Raw genomic sequence first — 21493 nt, forward strand, 5'->3', positions numbered from 1 at the left:
CAAGATGAGATAAGATGTGACTATCAAGCCTGGCTTGGTGGCTTACACCTGTAATCCTAGCAATTACTCAGGAAACTGAAATGACAATGGCTAGCCTGGATTAAAAAGTTCTTGAGGCCCCATCTCAATCAACAAAAACTGGGCATAGCCATGCACCTGTCATCCCAGCTAAGTGGGAAATGTAACTAGGAGAACATGGTCCAAGAGAAGGTCAGTGTCTATTCACTATGCTAATAAAGGGATTGCTAAGTGGGCCTAATAAGGTGCAGTGCTCAGGCTCAGGGATGTATTGGTTTTAGTGACATGATAATGTTATACAAAATTTCTGCAGGGTTCCAATCAAATGTACAGCCTACAGCAATAGGAAGTTCTGTGTGTACAGAGTTTGTTTTTGTTTAAAGAAAACTGGGCTATAATTTTCAAAAAAGGCACAATAGTAGGACAAAGGTATCAATTCCCCTGTATAGCACAGTAGCTTAAGAAGCATCTGTAATCTATGGAACAAACCTGAGGGTTTTGTGATAGGTAACAGAGGAGATTGAAACAGTATTGGTAGGAAATTGGAGTTGGTGGAAAAGAAAAATGAGGTAGATAGAGAGGTAGTAAATGACATATTTTACAAAACTCACTGGATTTCTGCTGTTTTTTTTGTATGCATACAGAAAATAGTTCATTAACTTATTAAAGTCTGGCTCTTTTTGACTGCCCTTAAAGTTGGATAAGAAATGTACTCACTTCCTTACATATGAAACTGTAACCCCTCTGTATATCATTTTGACAATAAAGAAATGAAAAAAAGTGACACTGAAAGGTCTTTGATAATTTTTAATATCTAGTAAATTGTGCATGCTTTGTAAAGCTCATAGGCTATAGAATAATTATGAAACTGATTCGAGCTAATATTTTTTATGTCTATATAATTTACTTTTTCTATATCAATAGCTTGGTTTTGTTTTTTTTCCCCCCCCAAGGGATTTTTTCAGTTAATGTGCAGTAAAAGTTGCTGTGTTTATTTCCATAAAATTTGTTGGAAAAAGTTCAAGAGTTTAAAATATCCAGGTGAAAATGATCAGGTATTATATTCCCAATATTTCCTTTTCTTAAAACTGCTATAGTTTTTCTTCTTCATCTCTCTATTCCTTCTAGTTCATTTCTTACTATTCACATATTCTTTCCTCCCTTTTTCTTTCTTAACTCTACCTGCTGATCTTCCCACCACTCATCATTTTTTATCATTATTTATTAAATTTCTCCTTAGGGAATACTATGCTAGTTTGCATAGTGTAGTGATTTTATCAGTTTATCTGCTTGCCTTTAAGAGCATATACTCAAAAATAGAAATTATGTTGCACATTCACCTAAAGGACATAGAGTCAAACAGTGAAACTGCATGATAAACACATGGGAAGTACACAATTTTTAGGATAGTTCCTATTTTAGGGGAGGAGAATAAGAACAAGTCTTTAAGTTTTTATTCTTTATTTTTGGATTTAATTATTCATATTTAGTATATAAGTCATAATAAAATGAGAGTTTTTTCCAATTAAAATTGAAATAGAAAAGCAAATTATTCTTTAGCAAGTTAATGGTTATAAGTTGTTCCATAATATTCAATTCTATAGCACTTACATTATGCAAACAACAGTATGACCCTATAAAGTAATTGTGATATAGTATAACATGCATTGGATATTGAGTTGGGAAATCTGGGTTCAATTCCATTTGAGGCTCTTACTAGTTTTATTATAGACTCTGAGACTAATTTTTCTAATCCTTAAAATAAAAATAAGATTGTCCTACCTCAAAAGGTTATTGTGAAAATTAACAAATAAAATGAATTGTCTTGTAGTTGTAAAGATAATCATATAAGCCTTTCTTACTTATTATTAAGTGGTCTATAAATAATTTTCAGTTTTTTTGTTTGTGCAATTAATATTGTTCAGTTTTGAATGAAAAGTAAAAGAAAGTATTTTCTCAATCAGAGAAAATAACAAAATCAGAATCAGAGCACACAATACTTTCATTCTTCTTTTCCTCTGGAATCTATCTATAGAATCTCAGTATTTTCTAAATACTCAATTACTCCATGCTACTTAACATCACTCTCTGGGCCAGGAAATGTATTTTGTGCTGTGATATAACTCAATTAAGAATTTGAAATAGAAATTATTAGAGCATAAGTAAAGTTACATTTTAAATAATGTATTCATCGATATACGAAATTGACTGAACTGCTGACCCTCAAATGTTTACGCATCTTTTAGTTAACTAGGTAGCAACCCTTACGTCTAAATTATTTTATTTAAATGTGCTCAGATTCAAATAATACTTTCACTCTTATTATTTTTCTATTAATAACTTTAGAGTTTCAGTGGGAAAAAATGTTTGAAAGAGGGATGTCCAGGTGACATGGCAAGGATGCTGCAATGTGATGTACCTGGAATTGTTAAAATTGTGGTGAGTTTTTTTTTTCTTTTCTTGCTTTCTTTCAGGGACCTACTTTTTTTACTAGAAGCAGATTTAATAATCATAAGAATAGGATCATAGGCATTTTTTCTTTATTACTAACTAAGCTCCTTGCCCATTCTATTCCTGTAATTTACCCAAAGTAGTATTTAAGTGATCTTTAAGAACAAAAAAAAATTGAAAAATGAGAGATAATATGCCATGTATATATGAATGAGGAATATATCATGAACAAACTATGATAATTGATTAGTTTTGTGTCATCTAATGTTAAAATAATTTCAAACTTATAAATCCATTTAAGTCCATAAATCCTTATGAGATACTGTTACAGTATTTGTACTTGTGAAAAATATATACAGAATATCAAGTAAAATGTACTAAGTATCCATTTTATTTTTCATTAATGTGTTGATGAACTTTCAATTTACAAGTATAGACCAAACTTACAAATAAATGATTTTTTATTTCTTAGCTTTAAGTAAGAAATATAGTATACTGTATTGTTTTACTTCAATTTTGGCATCTAAATCCTATAATGATGCTAAGTAGAACTACTTTTTAAGGGTAACTCTAGTTATTTGAACAATATTGTATATTACTCACCTTTTAATTGTTTTATTTGTTGTACATTCACAATGTCTTCATTTTTATTCTTTTCAAGCTACATACTAGCATTAAAAATATTGTGAAGCTGGGTGTGGTGGCTTACTCCTGTAATCCTAGCTACTCAGGAGGCTGAGATCTGAGAATCTAAGCAGGAAAATACATGAGACTCTTATCTCCAATTAACTACCAGAAAACCAGAAGTGGCAGTGTGGTTCAAAGTGATAGAGAGCTGGCCTTGAGTGAAAAGTTCAGAGACAGTGCCCCATGACCAACAAACAAACAAAATTAAACTACTGTATAAGGCTATTTTTTTTTTATCACTTCCAGTTTGAAGTTGTGAGACAGGATGAATATATAACCATTGAAACTTTAGGAGCAAGGTAAGTTTGAAAAATAAAATATATTCTTGTTTTTCTGAGTATGTGTTTTTAGTTTCTTCTTTCTATATTTTATCACCTGTTAGACCGCCATTAAACCTATTTTATATTAATAAAGTTTAAGCTTTAAATGTGTCCATACATATTGCTGTGTATAGGTTTATTACTATTTTCAATCAACTTAGAATGCTTCATAGTTCTGTGTGGGGATGTTAACTTGTTAAAATGGGTTACTTGGAAATATTTCTGATTGCCAAATAATTGGGTATATTTAAGTGTCTTCCCAGATATGCATTTCTAGTTTAATTCCCTGAATTATCAAATACTTTTTTTGGTAATACATTGTTTTAAAACTTATTGAAGACTGTCTTGTGATTTATGTTTTATTCTTTTTTTTTCTTATTTATTGTCAAAGTGATGTACAGACAGGTTACAGTTTCATACGTTAGGCCTTGAGTACATTTCTTGTACTGTTTGTTATCTCCTCCCTCATTCCTCCTCCCCCTCCCCCTTTCCCTCTCCCCCCATGAGTTGTTCAGTTGGTCTACACCAAATGGTTTTGCAAGTATTGCTTTTGTAGTCGTTTGTCTTTTTATCCTTTGTCTCTCCATTTTGATATTCCCTTTCACTTTCCTAGTTCTAATACCAGTATTATACAGTTTCCAATGTACTCAGATAAGATACAGTGATAGTCAGGTACAACCACAGGAAGGTGATACAACAGGATCATCATCAGTAGAAGCTACGGTTGCACATGGCATGTTGAAAGTAATTACAACAGTGATATAACAGTCGTTTCCATAACATGGAGTTCATTTCACTTAGCATTATCTTATGCATTCATAAAGGCATAGCTATTAGGCTCTTGTGATCCTCTGCTGTGAGTAGCCTAAACCTATGCTAATTATTCCCTATGTGGGAGACAGCTCATTCCTGTAATCCCAGTTACTTAGGAGGCTGGAATGTGGAGATTGAAGTTCAAAGCCAGCCTGGGCAGAAAAGCTTGTGAGAGTCATATCCAATTAATCACAAAAGGCTGGAAATGGTGCTGTTTCTCATGTGGTAAGAGTACTAGATTTGAGCAAAAAAGCCCAGGGACCCTATGTCCTTAGTTCAAGCAGTAAGACCAGCACAAAATTAATTAATTAATTAAATTTAGTTTAATAATCTATATTCTACTTTTGTAGGAAAATTCAATGTATAAGTCAAAGTAAGTTTACAGTTTCAATTTTTTTTTTACCAATTATTGCTCTTTTTCTGAAATTTACTGTGAGGGAAATATTGGAATCAATATGTATTTTGTCTGTGTTATCTTTGTATTTTGAAGCTGTTTTATTAGGTATTCATACTTTACATAACATGTTCCTCAAATCCCACTTTGTGTCCTTGTCTAATATTAATATTTCCATTCCAGTCTACCCTTCAGTTTGTTTTTACTTTTTTGTCAGTAGCTGCCTTTTGTTTGTTTGTTTTGTGCCAGTTCCAGGGTTTGAACTCATGACTTGGGTATTGTTCTTGAGATTTTGTGCATAATGCCAGTTCTCTACCACTTGAGCCACAGCTCCAATTTCAGCTTTTTGGTGCTTAATTGAAGCTAAGAGTATCACAGACTTTTCTGCCTGACCTGGCTTCAAACTATTATCCTCAGTTCTCAGACTCATGAGTAGCTAGGATTACAGATGTAAGCCACCAACTCCTAGCCCACCCAACCTTTGATTACTATTTCCATGCTGTTTTCTTTGCATCCGTTTACTGTAGCTTCTGTATCTCACTCTTTAAAAGAGAAGTTTTGTGTGTTTTTCATAGATGACATATATTTTGCTTTCATTATATTCACTCTCAATGATCTATGCCTTTAAATTTAGGTTTATATTACACGTATCTTTTCTGTAATTACTTATGTCATTGGATTTAAATCTTCTATCTTCCTTGATACTTAAAATTATTTCCATCTTCTTTATTTCTAATGTTTTGGTTTACTAGTTGTTTATTTGATTGTTTTTCTAGCAGTCACTTCAGATGTACAATATACTATTTTAGCTTATCAAAATCTATTTTCAAAGTATTTTAACCACTTCATGTATATTATGACAACCTTACAATAATATTTTTGATGCATTTCTTTTTTTTCTCATTTTTGTCTCTGGGTGTTTTTTTGTTTTGTTTTATTTTATGTTCTGTGCCAGTCTTGAGGCTTGAATTAAATGCCTAGGCCCTGTCCTTGAGCCTTTTTGCTCCAGGCTAGTGTGCTGCCACTTGAGCCACAATTCCACTTTTAGTTTTTGGTGCTTAATTAGAGTTGAGTCACAGATTTTCCTGTCCACACTGGCTTAGAACATTGATCCTAAGATTTCAGCCTACTGAGTAGCTGGGATTACAGTTATGAGCCATAGGCACCCAGCTTTGCCTCTGGTTTTTATGTGTTTTACTTATGCATATTTCATAAATTCCATAGTTCATTGCCACTTATCAAATAGTTATTTTTCTGTTTTGAACTTTATATACGCAGAAACATTTATGTCTTATGCATTTGTAACCATATATTGTGGTTATGTGCTTCATTTTTATCTTTGTTTCATTTCATTGCTATAATTTTATTGTATAGCTACAGAGTTGATAGCTCATTATTTGAATTATTTCTAATTTCAGACTATAACTAGAGCAGACAATGGATGTGAATACATGTAGCAAATTTATTTATAATCATTTTTTAGAATTTGAATTCTTATTACGTTTATATATGTTGTAAAATGTGCTACGTTTCTCTGAACTCCTACCAGAAGTCTAAGAGAATTCCTTTACTTACTGTCTTTGCCAGTACTTCATGTTAAAAATTTAAATTTCTGGCTGGGGATATAGCCTAGCGGCAAGAGTGCCTGCCTCGGATACACGAGGCCCTAGGTTCGATTCCCCAGCACCACATATACAGAAAACGGCCAGAAGCGGCGCTGTGGCTCAAGTGGCAGAGTGCTAGCCTTGAGCGGGAAGAAGCCAGGGACAGTGCTCAGGCCCTGAGTCCAAGGCCCAGGACTGGCAAAAAAAAATAAAAAATTTAAATTTCTCCCAAGTTGTGGAGGGCTGGCATGTTACAGTGATTCTCAAGATAAGATCAGTGAACAAGAAACAACAACCACCACCAAAATTCCTGCCCTCATTGCACTCTCATTCTATTGTTACTGTCCATTATTTTTACTTTCTTTGGAGAAATTCATTTCAAAGCAAAGTCAAAAGTTTTTCCTTGCATTGGCAGTATTTTAATACATTTTGTTACTTCTCTTTTTAAAAAATTATTTGTTTTGATATACCACTTTCTTTAATTTTTTGTATTATTAAAGCATAATTTAACATCTGGAAATAATCTAAAAAGTTGTGAAATTTTATACTTTCTCTTTTTTTGTTTTTTAAAGTATTTTAATTTTTGAACATCATTAGGTGTTGACTAGTTTGGGTTTTCTTAAAATAGTTTTGTCAAAATAATTCTGTGGTAAGATGCCCAAGAGGGAATTTGAAGTTTTCTGTTTCTCTGATCTTGTTTGTTTACTTATAATGCAAACCTTTTTTTTATCTTGCTATCTCACATGGAAAATAAGTTTGTTAGGTTTACTTTTATAAGAATTTACAATGCAAATCTAGCAGTATATTTTATATGAAATCTAACAATACTGCTTACCTCCTAATTCCAAAATATTGACAATATGAGATGGTAATTGTTGGGATTTCATTCATGTTTCTCCTCTACTTTTAAATAATTTTCTGGAGGAGAAGGAAATAGTTATTCGTACTAAGAAACTTGACTGATTTTATTTCTGTATTATTTTTTTTCCTCTTGGCAGTTATAAGAAGTTGATGTCTCTGAAAATGAGTGACACTGATATAAAACCGAAGATCAGTTTAAAATTTAATACAAAAGGTATTTTATTTTTATATGATTCTGGTTGAAAAATATCTTAACATATCACTTACACTTGTCATTCACTAGGGTCAGGTTTACGCCAGCATGTAATATTTGGAGTAGGCTAGAACTCAAATAGAAATATCATCAGGTATGTGGTTCTTCTTTTCCTTTGTCGTCTTATCAAGACATATGATAGGTCTGCAGCATAGTTGTGACTACATAGTAGAATTTTCTCCAGAAGAGATTAATTCAGTCATTCCTCACTTTATGCATTCTCTTTCAACAGAGTAAATAGTAGAATTTTCTCCAGAAGAGATTAATTCAGTCATTCCTCACTTTATGCATTCTCTTTCAATAGAGTAAACATAAGAGCTGCCAAAGTTGAAAGGAATGGACATATGAAGGTTAAAATCAGGTAGTCCAAATTTTGGTGCCTGCAATTTAGGCGTGTACTATGAAGGCTCTGTCTACCACTTGGAACCTGTATAGGCTTCTAATGATATGGAAGAGTAGTTGGAGATAGTCCTTACTAGGGAAAAAGGATACCCCTAACACTAGTCAGCATTTAATATGGCAACCTAGAAAGCTCCTTGAGTCATTTGCTTTTTAACTTTGTTTACCTCCACAGTAAATGTCAAGTAGATTTTAAAAAATAATAATATAAATCTTTTAACACACCAAGTCATAGCATTAAACAATAAAGCTGCATTTTATTATACTGATACCTTAGATTCATACAAAAATCAAATGTCCTCATATACCACATTCTTACTGTTTTTAAATGCTTTTCTGTTTTATTAAATAGGAAATTAAATGCTTCTCTGTTATTAAATAGGAAAAATACTAATTACTTGTCTCATGCCTTACTATTACATTTCTTTTTTAAAATACTTTTATCATTACATTTTATCTTTTCAGGAGGTATGAACATGAGGTTTATGAGATCAGTACTTCTCAAACCTTTATATATTTGAATTATCTGATGATTTTGTTAAAATACAGATGTCATTTCAGTAAGTAGGTTTATAGTAGAGCCTGATATTCTGCATGTCTAACACACTTTTGAGTAGGTATAGATGCTAATGCTGTTGGACTGTGGACCACATTAGTAGCAAGGCATTAGGTCTCTGTGTCTCTTTATATGGGTCTGAGCTAATATAATATCCATTATTCATATACATTTATTACATTTATATTAATTAACATGAAGTCAATTTTACCACTCAGTTTCTCAAATAGGCAACCTTTCAAGTACTTAGTGAGTAATGGACACAGAAAATGATAAAACATTTTTGCCACAGAAAGTTCTATTAGTCAGTGCTGATTTTGTTTGAAAGATTAAATGATATTGTCTAAGTAAAGTATACTTACTTAGCTTTAGGCTGATGCTCTGTTGCTTGTGCATAATTTATTTCCAGGCACAGTATGTAATGCCACATGATGGCCAAAGCTCATTTACTTGAGCATATTGTAGTTGGCCAGTTATTGGTGGCTCATGCCTATCATCCTACTTAGGATGCTGAGATCTGAGGATTGTGGTTTGGAACAATCCAGACAGACAAATCTACAAAGCTCATATCTCCACATAATGAACAAAAAGCCAGAAGCGAAGGTATGGCTCAAGTGGTAGAGTACCAGTCGTGAGTGAAAAAGCCAAAGAAAAGCTTGAATCCCTGAATTCAAGCCCCAGTAAGAAAACAAACAAAAAAGAAAGCAAAAAGCCTTTGTGCATTGTTGAAAGGTGTCTGAAAGAGAATAGTGTTTGTGATTACTTTCATCTGAGAATGTACTGTTTTTGTCTAGAGTTTTTACAGCTGGACACAAAGAAGCATGGTACTGGCTGTGGTAATCTATTATAATGTACTTCACTCTTTTGAAATTATTCCTGCCTACTGGAGATTTGAGTATACTTTAAGAAATAATATCGAAAAAGATTATTAATATGAAATATCTTCGCTTTTCAAAATTCATTTTCAGAGGAGATGCCTATCTTCAAACTCAATTATAATTATTTCTATCATCTGCTTCATATAATTATTATTTCTGGTACTGACATTGTCCGGCAAATATTTGATGAGGCTATGCCACCCCTTCTATTGAAAAAAGAGCTGCTTATACACAAGAATGTGCTGGAATCATACTACAATCATCTTTGGACCAATCACCCTTTGGGTGGATCATGGCATCTGCTTTATCCCCCAAACAAGGAGCTACCACAGTCCAAACAGTTTGATTTATGCCTCCTGTTAGCTCTCATAAAACATTTGAATGTGTTCCCTGCACCCAGGAAAGGCTGGAATATGGAGCCACCATCTTCTGATCTCTCTAAGTCTGCAGACATCTTGAGGCTATGCAAATACAGGGATTTTCTTCTTAGTGAGATTTTGATGAATGGTCTCACAGAGTCACAGTTTAATTCCATTTGGAAAAAAGTTTCTGATATTCTTCTGCGCCTTGGGATGAAACAAGAGGATATAGACAAAGTGAAGGAGAATCCCATTGAGAATATATCTCTAGATTACCATCAGCTATCTATCTACTTAGGCATACCAGTACCAGAAATCATCCAGAGGATGTTATCCTGCTATCAACAAGGTACTAAATAATTTTTTACTTCAGCCAGTAAACCTTCCTTGAGTTGTTCCTCTGTTTTGGGGGAGTAGTTCCGTTTTTGTTTTTGTTTTTGTTTTTTTTAAACTACTACTTTTTTTTAACCTACTTTATTTAAATCTTTGAGTATAAGAAAATGCTGAGTTTGATGATAGGAGAAAATGAGACAAGAACTTTCACATATAATTTAGAGGCTTTAAAAAATACATTTACTCTTTTAAGATTGTAAGTAATAAAAACCTAAATGAATAACACAATATTTGGGAAAAGAGCTTTGAGCACTATTTCGGTTCAAAGCATTTCAAGCAGTTCCTGCCTAGACAATCTGAAAAGCTTATTAATTGAGTCCTTTTAAAAGGAGCTATTTTAGTATCATTAATATTTCAGTTATTAACATTGCCATTTTCATTTCTATATCTGGTTATTTGGTTAACATCCATTGTCATCAGTAAGTCTTCTTGTAGGTTATCTGTTTTTTCTTCATCATTAAATCTCTAGAGCCTAATACAGCTTGATATGCATCATGAGTACTCAATAAATATTAATGGGGAGAGTGATGATGATCAAGATAATTCAGATTGCTTAAAAAAGACTTAAATATTCATTGGAAATTTCCTTCTTAGTTGACAATTACTTGGTTCTTTGTGGCTTTCAACTATTAAGAATTTTTTGCTTGGTTTAATGTGTCTTTGTATGTTTCCAGTTTTTACCTACTAAGAACTATCAATTTTTTCACTTATTTTTCTTCATTAACTCATATTTGTATCCTTTATATGATAACCTAAAAATTGTGCCTCATCTTAACTGCATTGATAAACATATTTAGTTATTTTTATATTTATAGAATAAATACAGTATGAGATTCAACTGTCTATTATTAATCCTTATCTCATACTTATTGTTCACATTTGTAATTGTTTATCTATGTTTTTTCTTTATATGCCATAGGGATTGCTCTACAGTCAATAACAGGCAGTCAATGTAAGTATACTTAAAAACAAAATGCTTAAGTTACCATTTAAATTAAGATACCTAAGAGATATCTATAAGATTTATACTTGGTCAGAAAAATTATATAATGAAATGTACCTGATTCATAAATGCTTCGAAAACCATCAGATTACTACTGGTTAACTGAATGCAGTATGAGTCTTACTCTGCTTTGGTCTCTGTCCAGTGCCATAGGACTTATTCAGGATGGAAATTTAGTTTTTATTCTCATGCAGAACTTCCTACTTCCTTGTTTATTGACTCAACTGGGCAGTTTAATATGGCTTTATCTGATTGACAATCTGTTGTATATCCTTTATATCTTTTTTTGCCAGATGATGGTTTGGTTCCATTTAGCTAATTATTTAATTAGCATAGAATCTTGTTATGTTGTATATCATTTTGACCTCAAACTCCTGGGCTCATGTGATCCTCCCATCTCAGTCTGTTAACAGATAGCTGAGAATGCAAGTACATGCTAATATACCCAGCTTTTTATTTTCCATTCTTCAGCTTTAAAAATGTAAATTCAGGGGGCTGGGAATGTGGCCTAGTGGTAAAGTGCTCGTCTCGAATACATGAAGCTCTGGGTTCGATTCCTCAGCACCACATATAGAGAAAATAGCCAGAAGTGGCGCTGTGGCTCAAGAGGTAGAGTGCTAGCCTTGAGCAAAAAGAAGCCAGGGACAGTGCTCAGGCCCTGAGTCCATGCCCCAGGACGGGCAACAAAAACAAAACAAATAAACAAAAATGTAAATTCACATTCTAAAATTAAAATTAGGTGTAATGTAAGAAAACAACATCATGAGGTTTTTTGCAATTAAATATTGAACCTTCTTTTGATGAAGTTTTGAGCCTGAATGGTTAGGACAGTATTAACGATCATAGTAAAAAAAAAAAAAGGTCATGTACAAAGGGGCTGATACCCTTCTGAGGGGTAAGAAACAAAAAAGGAAAAATTAAATTTCTAGCTTTTATGTTTTATATTTATATCTTAAAATAATACTAGTGGCATAATAAAACTAGTTAATAGGCCAGTGCTAAATGCCACTGAAGTTCTCTAGTATCTAATATCTAGAGTTTATTTAAGATCCCAGTGGAGTATTTCATTACATATTAGTTCCAGTCTATTGTGTGCACCCATTATTTGATTGTGGATATGTAGACAATGCTCCTTCATCTAGTGATTTGAAAGAATAAGATAATGTCTGTGTTTTCTGATATTTTATTTATTTAGTGAATAATTATAATTGTAATAATAAGCGGCTGAAATTTGCTAAACCTTGAAATGATTTTGAGTTTTTGTTTTTTATTTATAGGTGTTGAAATAGAAGAGTTACAGAATGAAGAAGAAGAACTGAGTCCACCCCTTATGGAATACAATATAAATGTGAAATCAAACACTGAAATACAGTTGGCAGAAATGAATAAAGATGGAGGCTCGATACTCAGTGAATCTTCAACAGAATCCACTAAAGATACCCAGGAAGTATAAGCTTTTAAAATATTTAAATTATTGTTACTTATTCTAATCCTTTACTTGTTGCAAATGCTATACTTAAGTTATCCCAGACAATCATAGCATTTACACAGAATTTGAAGAGGAATGATTTTTCTCTCATTATTTCCCAAGGAGGTCTTTCTAAATAATCATTTATTTTGCCAATATTTATTGAACATGTATTTGGTATCAGGCACTGTGATAGATTTCTGAGTCCATTTCTTATTGACTTGTAGAAATATGTATGGAAGGGTAGTAAAATGGGGAGTAAAGTACAGGGGAAGCTAGAAGCATCACTTAAAATTATAGAGTGCCAGCTGTGAACAAGTTAAGTGACTGTATGAAGTTCCAAGTTCAAGCCCTAGTACTGTCACAAAATAAAACAAAGAATAGTGAGGACTAGAGGAGATATAAAAATAAAAGGAAACTAGAACAGTTTAATGCCTTTTAATACAGAGGTAGTATTTAAATCATCTAGTATGGAGTCTCCACATTTCTTAGCAGACACCAAATGATAGCTAATTCTTAATCACAGGTTTTTTTTCCTTAGGCTAATCTTATATCTACAGATCTGAATATGGTACTCTTTGTTTTGTTTATTTATAAGAGTACCAGAGTTTGAACTCATTAAACATTGCACTTGCTAGGCAGGCTCTACCACTTGAGCCATGACCCCACCTTTTCATTTTAGTTATTTTTCAAATACCTGGAATTACCCTAGATCACCATCTTCCTACTATGCCTTCCCCATAGCTGAAAAGAGAGGTCCTAAGATGGGATCTCACAAAGCTTTGCCCTTGACCACAATCCTTCTGATGTTCACTTCCCTTACAAGCAGCTAGGATTAAAAGTGTGAGCCACCATGCACAACATGTTGCTCTTTCAGAGTGTCTTCATCATGTTTTCACATGCATATGTGGACATGAGCAACTATAAATTTATTTTATTGCCCACTTTTTTTTTTTTTTGGCCACTCCTGGGGCTTGGACTCAGGGCCTGAGCACTGTCCCTGGCTTCTTTTTGCTCAAGGCCAGCACTCTGCCACTTGAGCCACAGCGCCACTTCTGGTCATTTTCTGTATATGTGGTGCTGGGGAATCGAACCAAGAGCCTCATGTATATGAGGCAGGCACTCTTGCCACTAGGCCATATCCCCAGCCCTATTGCCCACTTTTTTGACTATGCATCAATTATTTTTCAAAGGCAAAATATTTAAGATATCAGTAAAAGGAAATATAGTTTGCAAACTATTGTACAGTTTAAGTCACATGTTAAATAAATGATTTATCTCTTACCTACTAGGTTATGGATAAACAAAAGAAAAAGAAAAAAACTAAGAATAAAAAGGTAAGAAACTATATTAGCATTATAACACAGGGATATCAGTTTAAAAATTCTTGAATTTAATACATGAATTTATTGTTAGAAGTCAGATTAGTCCAGATAGCCACATATATTTCAACTGTAGATTGAATATTACTGAGAAGTTTACACATTTTATATTTTAAATTATTTAAATAGAATAAATGTCTAAATAAGTTTGTAGTTGTGAATATACAAATAACAAAGTGAGTTAGCTCCTTGAAAATTGTATTGATTTCTGCACATACCACTCTCATTTTAATGCCTACTGTTGGCTAGGTGCCAGTGGCACACCCCTGTAATCCTAGCTACTCAGGAAGCTGGGATCCAAGGATTGTGGTTGAAAGCCAGTCCAGGCAAGAATACTTATGAGACTCTTGTCTCTGGTTAGCCACCAAAAGCCTCAAGTGGTAGAGCATTAACCTTGAGTGAAATACCTAAGGGACAGCACCCAAGTCCTGAGTTGAAGCCCCAGTACTAGCACAAAATAATAATAATAACAATAACAATAATATTTTTTACTCCTGTTTTAAGAATACTTTCTTTTTGTCCTATCTCTACTATATTTAGGAACATTTTTCAAGGAAATCTAGGGCTAAGATGTGGCTCAAGTGATAGAGTGTCAGCTTAACAAATGCGAGACTGAGTTCAAATCCCAGTGTTGCCTAATGAAAAAGAAAACCAAAGACCAACACAACTAGAAAAATCAATATACACACTTTTCAGAAATACATAGTGATATTATTAAAATGTTTTCATTATTTGTCGGCAAGCATGTAAGAACTTTTTGTTTCTTATGCATCTAACTTTTTTACCATTGTAAAATAATCTTATTTTTAAAAATGAGATACTTAACAATCTTATTAAGATGAAATTTGGACATTAGGAAGGTAATCTTTCACACTATGTTCTGTACCTTCTAAGTTTTAAATTATTGAACAGGTTTTAGGATTTATGCATGTGATTATCCTACATGAGGTAGTCATATTCACATGTCCAATTTCTGTTACTGTAGATACATTGTATCTACAGTATTGTTACTAGTTGTAAACACTTAGCTATAAGCAGTAAAGTCAATCAAATTCTTCAGTCAGTTTTCTTGAAAAATTTAACATGGATTTTGCTTGTGTTATACATAGTGACAACAAATCTGTGTGAAATTGTATCCTCTGTTAATTATTTGTTTTGTATCTTGTCTACCTGACAGTAGTCCTAAAAATACCTATAAGGTATTCTCTGAAAGAATATGAAGTATAATTTTTCTAGCAAATAAAAAGTACTAATAGCAAATATTATTCTGTTTAGATTAGTATTCTGATTACTCAATATGTTCCCTCTTTTTGTTCATTAAGTATTTAGTATTTAACTAGTAATATGCCCAAATGGTAAATTTGTTTTGTGGGAATTAATTAATTCTGTTTATCAATCACCCAGTATTAGACTGAGCAAAGGTCAAGAAGAGTTTTGTGATGAAGCCTTGGGGAAAGAGAAAGAAACATGACAGGAAGTAAAGCCAGCCCTCTAAATCTGATGACCTCTATACAGGAGAGAAGTTACACAGATGCATAAAATAGAGGCTGGTATGAATTGATATGAAGTTGTCAAGGAAAGAACTAAAAGGCATTTTGAAAAATGATTAAAAAAAAAGGAAAAAGTAGATACATTTGTTGTAAACAACCAAAGGTCATTTTAACTCATAATCAAGTATACTAGAACCAAGGTGGGAGTTAGTAATTCTAAATTATAGTAACAAATTAATGCTTAACTTTGAACATAAATCAGACAGTGACACAAAGTTGGGTATACTGATAAGGAAAGAGAACAAGGTTTTGTATATAGCATTGTAGTGAAGTCTTTGAAGTTTCTTATACAGAAGAGATGGTAAGTATTAATGCTGTAATTTTCTTATTTTGGTATTTGTTAAATGTTACATGTTAAAATGTCATATGTTGCTATAGATTTAATGAAAGAAAAATTAATAGATTTTTAATTTCTTCCCAATTGCAATCTTCTAACACTTCATTTTTCCATAAGATCTTTGTTTTACAGTGAATTTTCATTTTAATATCTCATATTCATACAGTGTACCTTGAACAAACTCACCCCCTCTATCACCCTCATTGACCTACCCCTTTCCCAAACCAATCTCAACATCTGTAAGATTCTTAACGTTTCAGTCTGATTTATCCTTTCATTTATGTTTCCAAAAGTCCTGAACCTATATATGAGTAAACAAGTGTTATATACACTCTTCCCAAAGTTAGCTAGTAGGTATGAATTCAATTCCAATATTGACCTTCTCCAATAGACCTTCATTAGACCTCCAATTGACCTTCATTATCTGTATCAGTGATGTTCCAAATTACATGTCCTGACTCAGTAGTAGATAGTATCCATTTAGTGAATGACAAAAGGAAATAGAGTAGATATAAATTTTAGTTATACTTCACAGATAAAAATAGATAAAATTTAGTTCATAATAACTCAGTTTTATGCTTATAAGATATATAACTCAATTCATTCAGTATCATGATATAAAAATATATTTATTTGATTATTCTCAAAAACGTTTATACTGACCTGATGACCTAAATGTCACATCACTGTACTATGATGGCATAGTTGACATTGATTACTAAATACTTGTGATTGTATTTTTCAGAGTAAAGACTCAAAGGAAGAGCAAATGTAAGTGTTAATTTACTTAATTTCAAAGGTTTTCTTAGTATTTTTTTTTTTTTTTTTTTTTTTTTTTTTTGGCCAGTCCTGGGCCTTGGACTCAGGGCCTGAGCACGGTCCCTGGCTTCTTCCCACTCAAGGCCAGCACTCTGCCACCTGAGCCACAGCGCCCCTTCTGGCCGTTTTCCATATATGTGGTGCTGGGGAATCGAACCGAGAGCTTCATATGTAGGAGGCAAGCACTCTTGCCACTAGGCCATATTCCCAGCCCCTTTTCTTAGTATTTTTTAAAGTGAGCTTTGTTAGCACATTCTTCTTTTAGAAACTATTCTCATTGGATATGTCTTACCATATTGTTTCAATTTTACAGAAGATGATAAAAAGTTATAATTTTTATCTTTAAAAAATAGACTCAACCCTTTCTGTGTGATGTTTCTCAAGTTTCATCTAGTGCCAAATGCTTCATTCATAATGTGAATACTGCAGACAATATTTTAAAATGTGCATCTGTAGTTAGGTAAATCTAGACTAAGACTTAATTTTAAGAGTATATCATTACATTTTTTAAAATTTGATTTTATTGTCAAGGTGATGTGCATAGGGGTTACAGTTACATATGTAAGGTAGTGAGTACATTTCTTGTCCAACATTGTTATCCCTTCATTTTTCTTCCACTTTCCCTCCCCTTAACCCCCACACCAACTTGTAAAATTCATTTCCCACATATTGTCTTGTGAGTGTTGCTGTTGCATTGGTTCACCCTTTGTCCTTTGTCTCACCATTTTGTTGTTATCCTTCCCTAATTCATATAAATATATGTACAATACACAGGGTACCAAAATCATACAGTGACAACAAGAGATAAACTATAGTGGGGAGAAAAACAAAAGAAATGACTTCCATATCTTGTAGTACTAAAACAACCATGTTTGTTGTAGTATTATTCACCATAACTAAGATATGCAACCAACCAGATGCCCCTCAGTAGATTAATTTTTCTAGAAAATGTGGTATATATACACAATGGAATTCTATTCTTCCATCAGAAAGAATGACATTGCCCCGTTCATATGGAAATAGAAAGACATGGGAAAAGTCATATTAAGTGAAGGAAGCCAGACCCAAAGAAACATAGACTCCATGTTTTCCCTCGTTAGTAGTAATTAGTATATGTCTAGGATAGTCCTAGAGGAGGATCACAATAGCTCCATAGCTATATATGACCTCATGAGGGTATATCCTTATTATGTCTCACTGTTCCCTTTTACAAATTTAGTTTGAGGCACTTTTTATTTTAATCTTAGTTTTTGAGAGTAAATTTTGAAAATTTAACAGAAATATTTTAATGTCATAAGATCAGTATAAGATATAATTTGCAGCCATATGATTTACAGCACATAAAAGAAGATCAAAGAAGAGGTGGAAATGTCTAATAAAGGGATCATAACCCCAACCAAAAAAATTTTGTCAACTGAGTATTATTGACTTTGGGGACTTCTAATCCCATAAATTAAATATCTGTGAGATGAGAGTAAGAAGATATTTTCTTAACCTAAAAGCTGTCATTTGTGGAAGACAGTTTATTATTGTTCATAGATATCATCTATTAGCATAAAATAACTCTTCATCTAAAATATGCTTGCATTTTCTTTGGCAGTAAATTTGAACCACTGGATCAAGCTTTCTTATTTTTTAGGCTGTGTTTATGTACTATAAAATTTAATGATGATGAAACAATTTCATCAATCATTTGCTCATTTTTTGTATGTTACATCCAAATCTGGATGATAAGTAAATCACTGAAGGAGAGATTTTTTTTCAAATATACACAAAAAGAGAATATTATATGTAAATGCACAAAAGAGTATATATGTGTGCATGAGTATATATGTGTATGTATAAGTATATATAAATGTATATTATCTAAGTACATATATGTATATATACATATGTGTGTGGGTCTGTATGTGTCATCCAGTTCAATAACTATTACTGTTTTTCACATTTGTTTTATACTACCTTTGACATTCTGTTATATGTTTAGATGTTTTCACTTGGCCTGTCCTAGAAATAGGAACATTTTCCTATATTATCCAACTGTTCATATTTTCCTTAAAAATTTGGAAATTATCTTGGGAATCTTTTAAAAATATATAAATTCATCACACTTCATCACATAGAACTCCGTTATAAGAATGCCTGAGAATACATCATTTCATTTCTTTTAAAAAAAATTATTGTTTGGGTAATTTAGAACATGAGTTTGTCAATGATCAGTTTATACAATCAGTTGATTTCATTGAATTTTCCAAAATAGGATATCACTCTCTAATCCTTCAGTAATACATAGGAACAATTTATATAGTGCTTTATGAGATAGATATAATTAGATATTATTGTTAAGATGTCAGTGTGCTAAAACAGTAAAAGATATCCTAATTATTCACAGTATAAGTAAAAACAGTTCTTGTTACCAGTCAGACTAAGGAAGAAATTTATAGTTATGAAATAGTAGGCTAACTAAAAACTGGTAACTTAACTAGTTTATTTAATTTGAGAAATAAGCACGAAATTAGTTATTATTGTATGTATAGCATTTTCATTTTTACTGGTCCCTGTTAATGATTTACTTATTGCAATCTATTTTGGCACTATGGATTTTTCTAAGACCAAAAACTCTCCATTTTGCAATCCATTTTTTGTTGTTGTTGCTAATTGCAACCTTCTATTTAAATATATATTGAAACAAAGTACAAAAGTTGAAGGGCTGGGATGTAGCTCAGTGGCAAAGTGCTGGCCTAGCAAGTGCAACATCCTGGGTTCAAGCCCTGGTACCAAAAAAAAAAAAAAAAAAAAAAAAAAGCAAGCAAAGAACAAAGTACAAAAGTTGGCTAAACCAAACTATTTGTTGAGAATATTATATGATCACGGGGATGAATGTGTTGTGATGATAAAATAATGATGCAAATGAAGAAATGCTTGTCACAATATTGTTTCCCAAAGTAAATGCTAATACTTACATAATGAAAAAATGAACTCTGTGCTCTAATAGTTCTTGAAAACACTGGGAAGCACAATTAAATAGATAGTAAGGTGCTATTTTGAATTTTCCAATGTTTATTACAAATCTTCAAGAAAAAGACAGATGAACCTTGTCCAAACTTTATCTGACTGTGAATCCTAATACTGAGTGTCTCACAGTATCAGTAAAGTACTACTATGGGAAACAATAGCTTAGATTTAAAAGCACCATACAAATATAAAATAGCACATCAATCATATCACCACTATAGCTTTTACATGGTTGAAGATCAGTTAAGAAAAACAAATCTCCATTCAATTGGTAGATACATGAAAGATGATGCAAGTGATATTCAAGAGGATTCTGCAACCGAAGACAAGTTGTATAGCCTGGATGAATTACATATTCTGGACATGATAGAGCAGGTAATCATGATTGGAGAATGTACTGCTGTGCCTTCCTTGTTACCATATTTCCTTTTGAGCGGTATGACTTTTTTTAAAGCCCAGTGGTCTATGCTGCTCTCAGAGAAAGAATAAACAAGAAGAGAGGTATAAAGGGATTTTTTAAAACTTTTTTGTTATTTTTTCTAAGACTCTTTGTTCCTGACAACTTTTTATATTAGCCCTTAGAACATTTCTTGGCTTAATCATTAGGCAAAGTGTGTTATATATGCATACCATATTAAAGGTTTAGCGTATCACAAGAAGAAATAACATAAAATAATCTACTGAATAAAAATGGCATGAGAACAAGATATTTTTGTAAAACAAGCTATATTCAGGTTTTTTTTAACTAAATTTCATTCTAACCATGAAGTATCCATGAACTTTTAAAAAAAAGTACTTACTAGTTAAATTCAGTGATAACTGCTCTGTGATTTACATATAATGGCATATATTATGTACAGATATTCCATGCCTAAGAGTTAGTACAAATGATTCCCTAGCTGATATAACCACATTCATTTAATTTGGTTGCCCTATTTGTCCTCTCCAAATAAAGAATTAGAATATGTGCATTTAAACTTCTAGCTTTAGATATCACATGGAAGTTTAAATATGAGGACACTAGTTTTTATTCTTTGGTCAGGAGAACTATAAGACTCAAATTGGGATAGAAATGTCATACTTTCTTTCTTTCTTTTTTTTTTTTTTTTTTTTTGTTAGTCCTGGACCTTGGACTCAGGGCCTGAGCACTGTCCCTGGCTTCTTCCCGCTCAAGGTTAGCACTCTGCCACTTGAGCCACAGCGCCACTTCTGGCCGTTTTCTATATATGTGGTGCTGGGAAATTGAACCCAAGGCTTCATGTATATGAGGCAAGCACTCTTGCCACTAGGCCATATTCCCAGCCCCAAAATGTCGTACATTTTTTACAAATATTTATTAATTTACTTTAAAACTATGTAGCAGCTGGGTACCAATAGTGCCCTAGCAACTTATGCAGCTAAGATCTAAGATTCATTGTTCAAAGCCATTCCAGGCAAGAAAGTTCCTGAGATTCTTGCCTCCAGTTAACCACCAAAAGCCAGAAGTAGAGCTAATTAAGTATTTAGGCAATTGAGCCTTCCTGAGTCGGACTCTCGTTTACTGTGTGACCTTGGACAAATTACTGAAAATGATAAAATGAAAATGCATGCACTTCATATAATTCCTATCATAATAAAATAATTACACAGAAAATTTCCTAAAAATGCTAAGCATTCAGATAATTGTTTTCCAACAAACAAGTAACTGTAGTACAGTTTAAATGAACACTGTAATTAGTGAGGGATTGAATTGGAGTTAGCAACTTTATATTACCTAAAAGTAACTAAAATATTGTTGTTTCTATAGGAAAATAAAACCTTCCTGTTTCATTTGTTTTCACAGGGTTCAACTGGCAAGGCAAATACAGAATCCGGAGAAACCGAAAAGGAAAAGCTTGCACGTCAGCAACAGCTGTTTAAACTCCACCATCAATGTGAAGTAAGTACTTTTGCC

At 32.6% G+C, this 21493-nt stretch overlaps 1 protein-coding gene and 1 long non-coding RNA gene across 8 annotated transcripts in view; both read left to right on the top strand.

The window, feature by feature from the left end:
* The window catches only part of Dzip3 (DAZ interacting zinc finger protein 3), a 76785-nt gene that overhangs the window by 28776 nt on the left and 26516 nt on the right, over window positions 1-21493 (top strand). For 3 of the 7 annotated variants that reach the window (XM_048346566.1, XM_048346571.1, XM_048346567.1), the window contains exons 10-20: window positions 972-1073; window positions 2365-2457; window positions 3403-3455; window positions 7286-7362; window positions 9325-9942; window positions 10906-10938; window positions 12267-12436; window positions 13750-13794; window positions 16472-16497; window positions 19836-19935; window positions 21383-21478. In XM_048346566.1, the coding sequence (XP_048202523.1) occupies window positions 972-1073; window positions 2365-2457; window positions 3403-3455; window positions 7286-7362; window positions 9325-9942; window positions 10906-10938; window positions 12267-12436; window positions 13750-13794; window positions 16472-16497; window positions 19836-19935; window positions 21383-21478 (1413 nt within the window). Of the gene's footprint in view, window positions 1-971; window positions 1074-2364; window positions 2458-3402; window positions 3456-4639; window positions 4663-7285; window positions 7363-9324; window positions 9943-10905; window positions 10939-12266; window positions 12437-13749; window positions 13795-16471; window positions 16498-19835; window positions 19936-21382; window positions 21479-21493 lie in introns of all 7 variants that reach the window. The other 4 variants (XM_048346570.1, XM_048346572.1, XM_048346568.1 and 1 more) reach the window with 4 other exon arrangements.
* On the top strand, window positions 7508-7992 carry LOC125351664. Its single transcript, XR_007210989.1, has 2 exons — window positions 7508-7634; window positions 7706-7992. It is a non-coding gene; the product is annotated as an uncharacterized LOC125351664 (long non-coding RNA).

This window comes from Perognathus longimembris, chromosome 5 (assembly GCF_023159225.1).
Source record: "Perognathus longimembris pacificus isolate PPM17 chromosome 5, ASM2315922v1, whole genome shotgun sequence".
Lineage (NCBI taxonomy): Eukaryota > Metazoa > Chordata > Mammalia > Rodentia > Heteromyidae > Perognathus > Perognathus longimembris.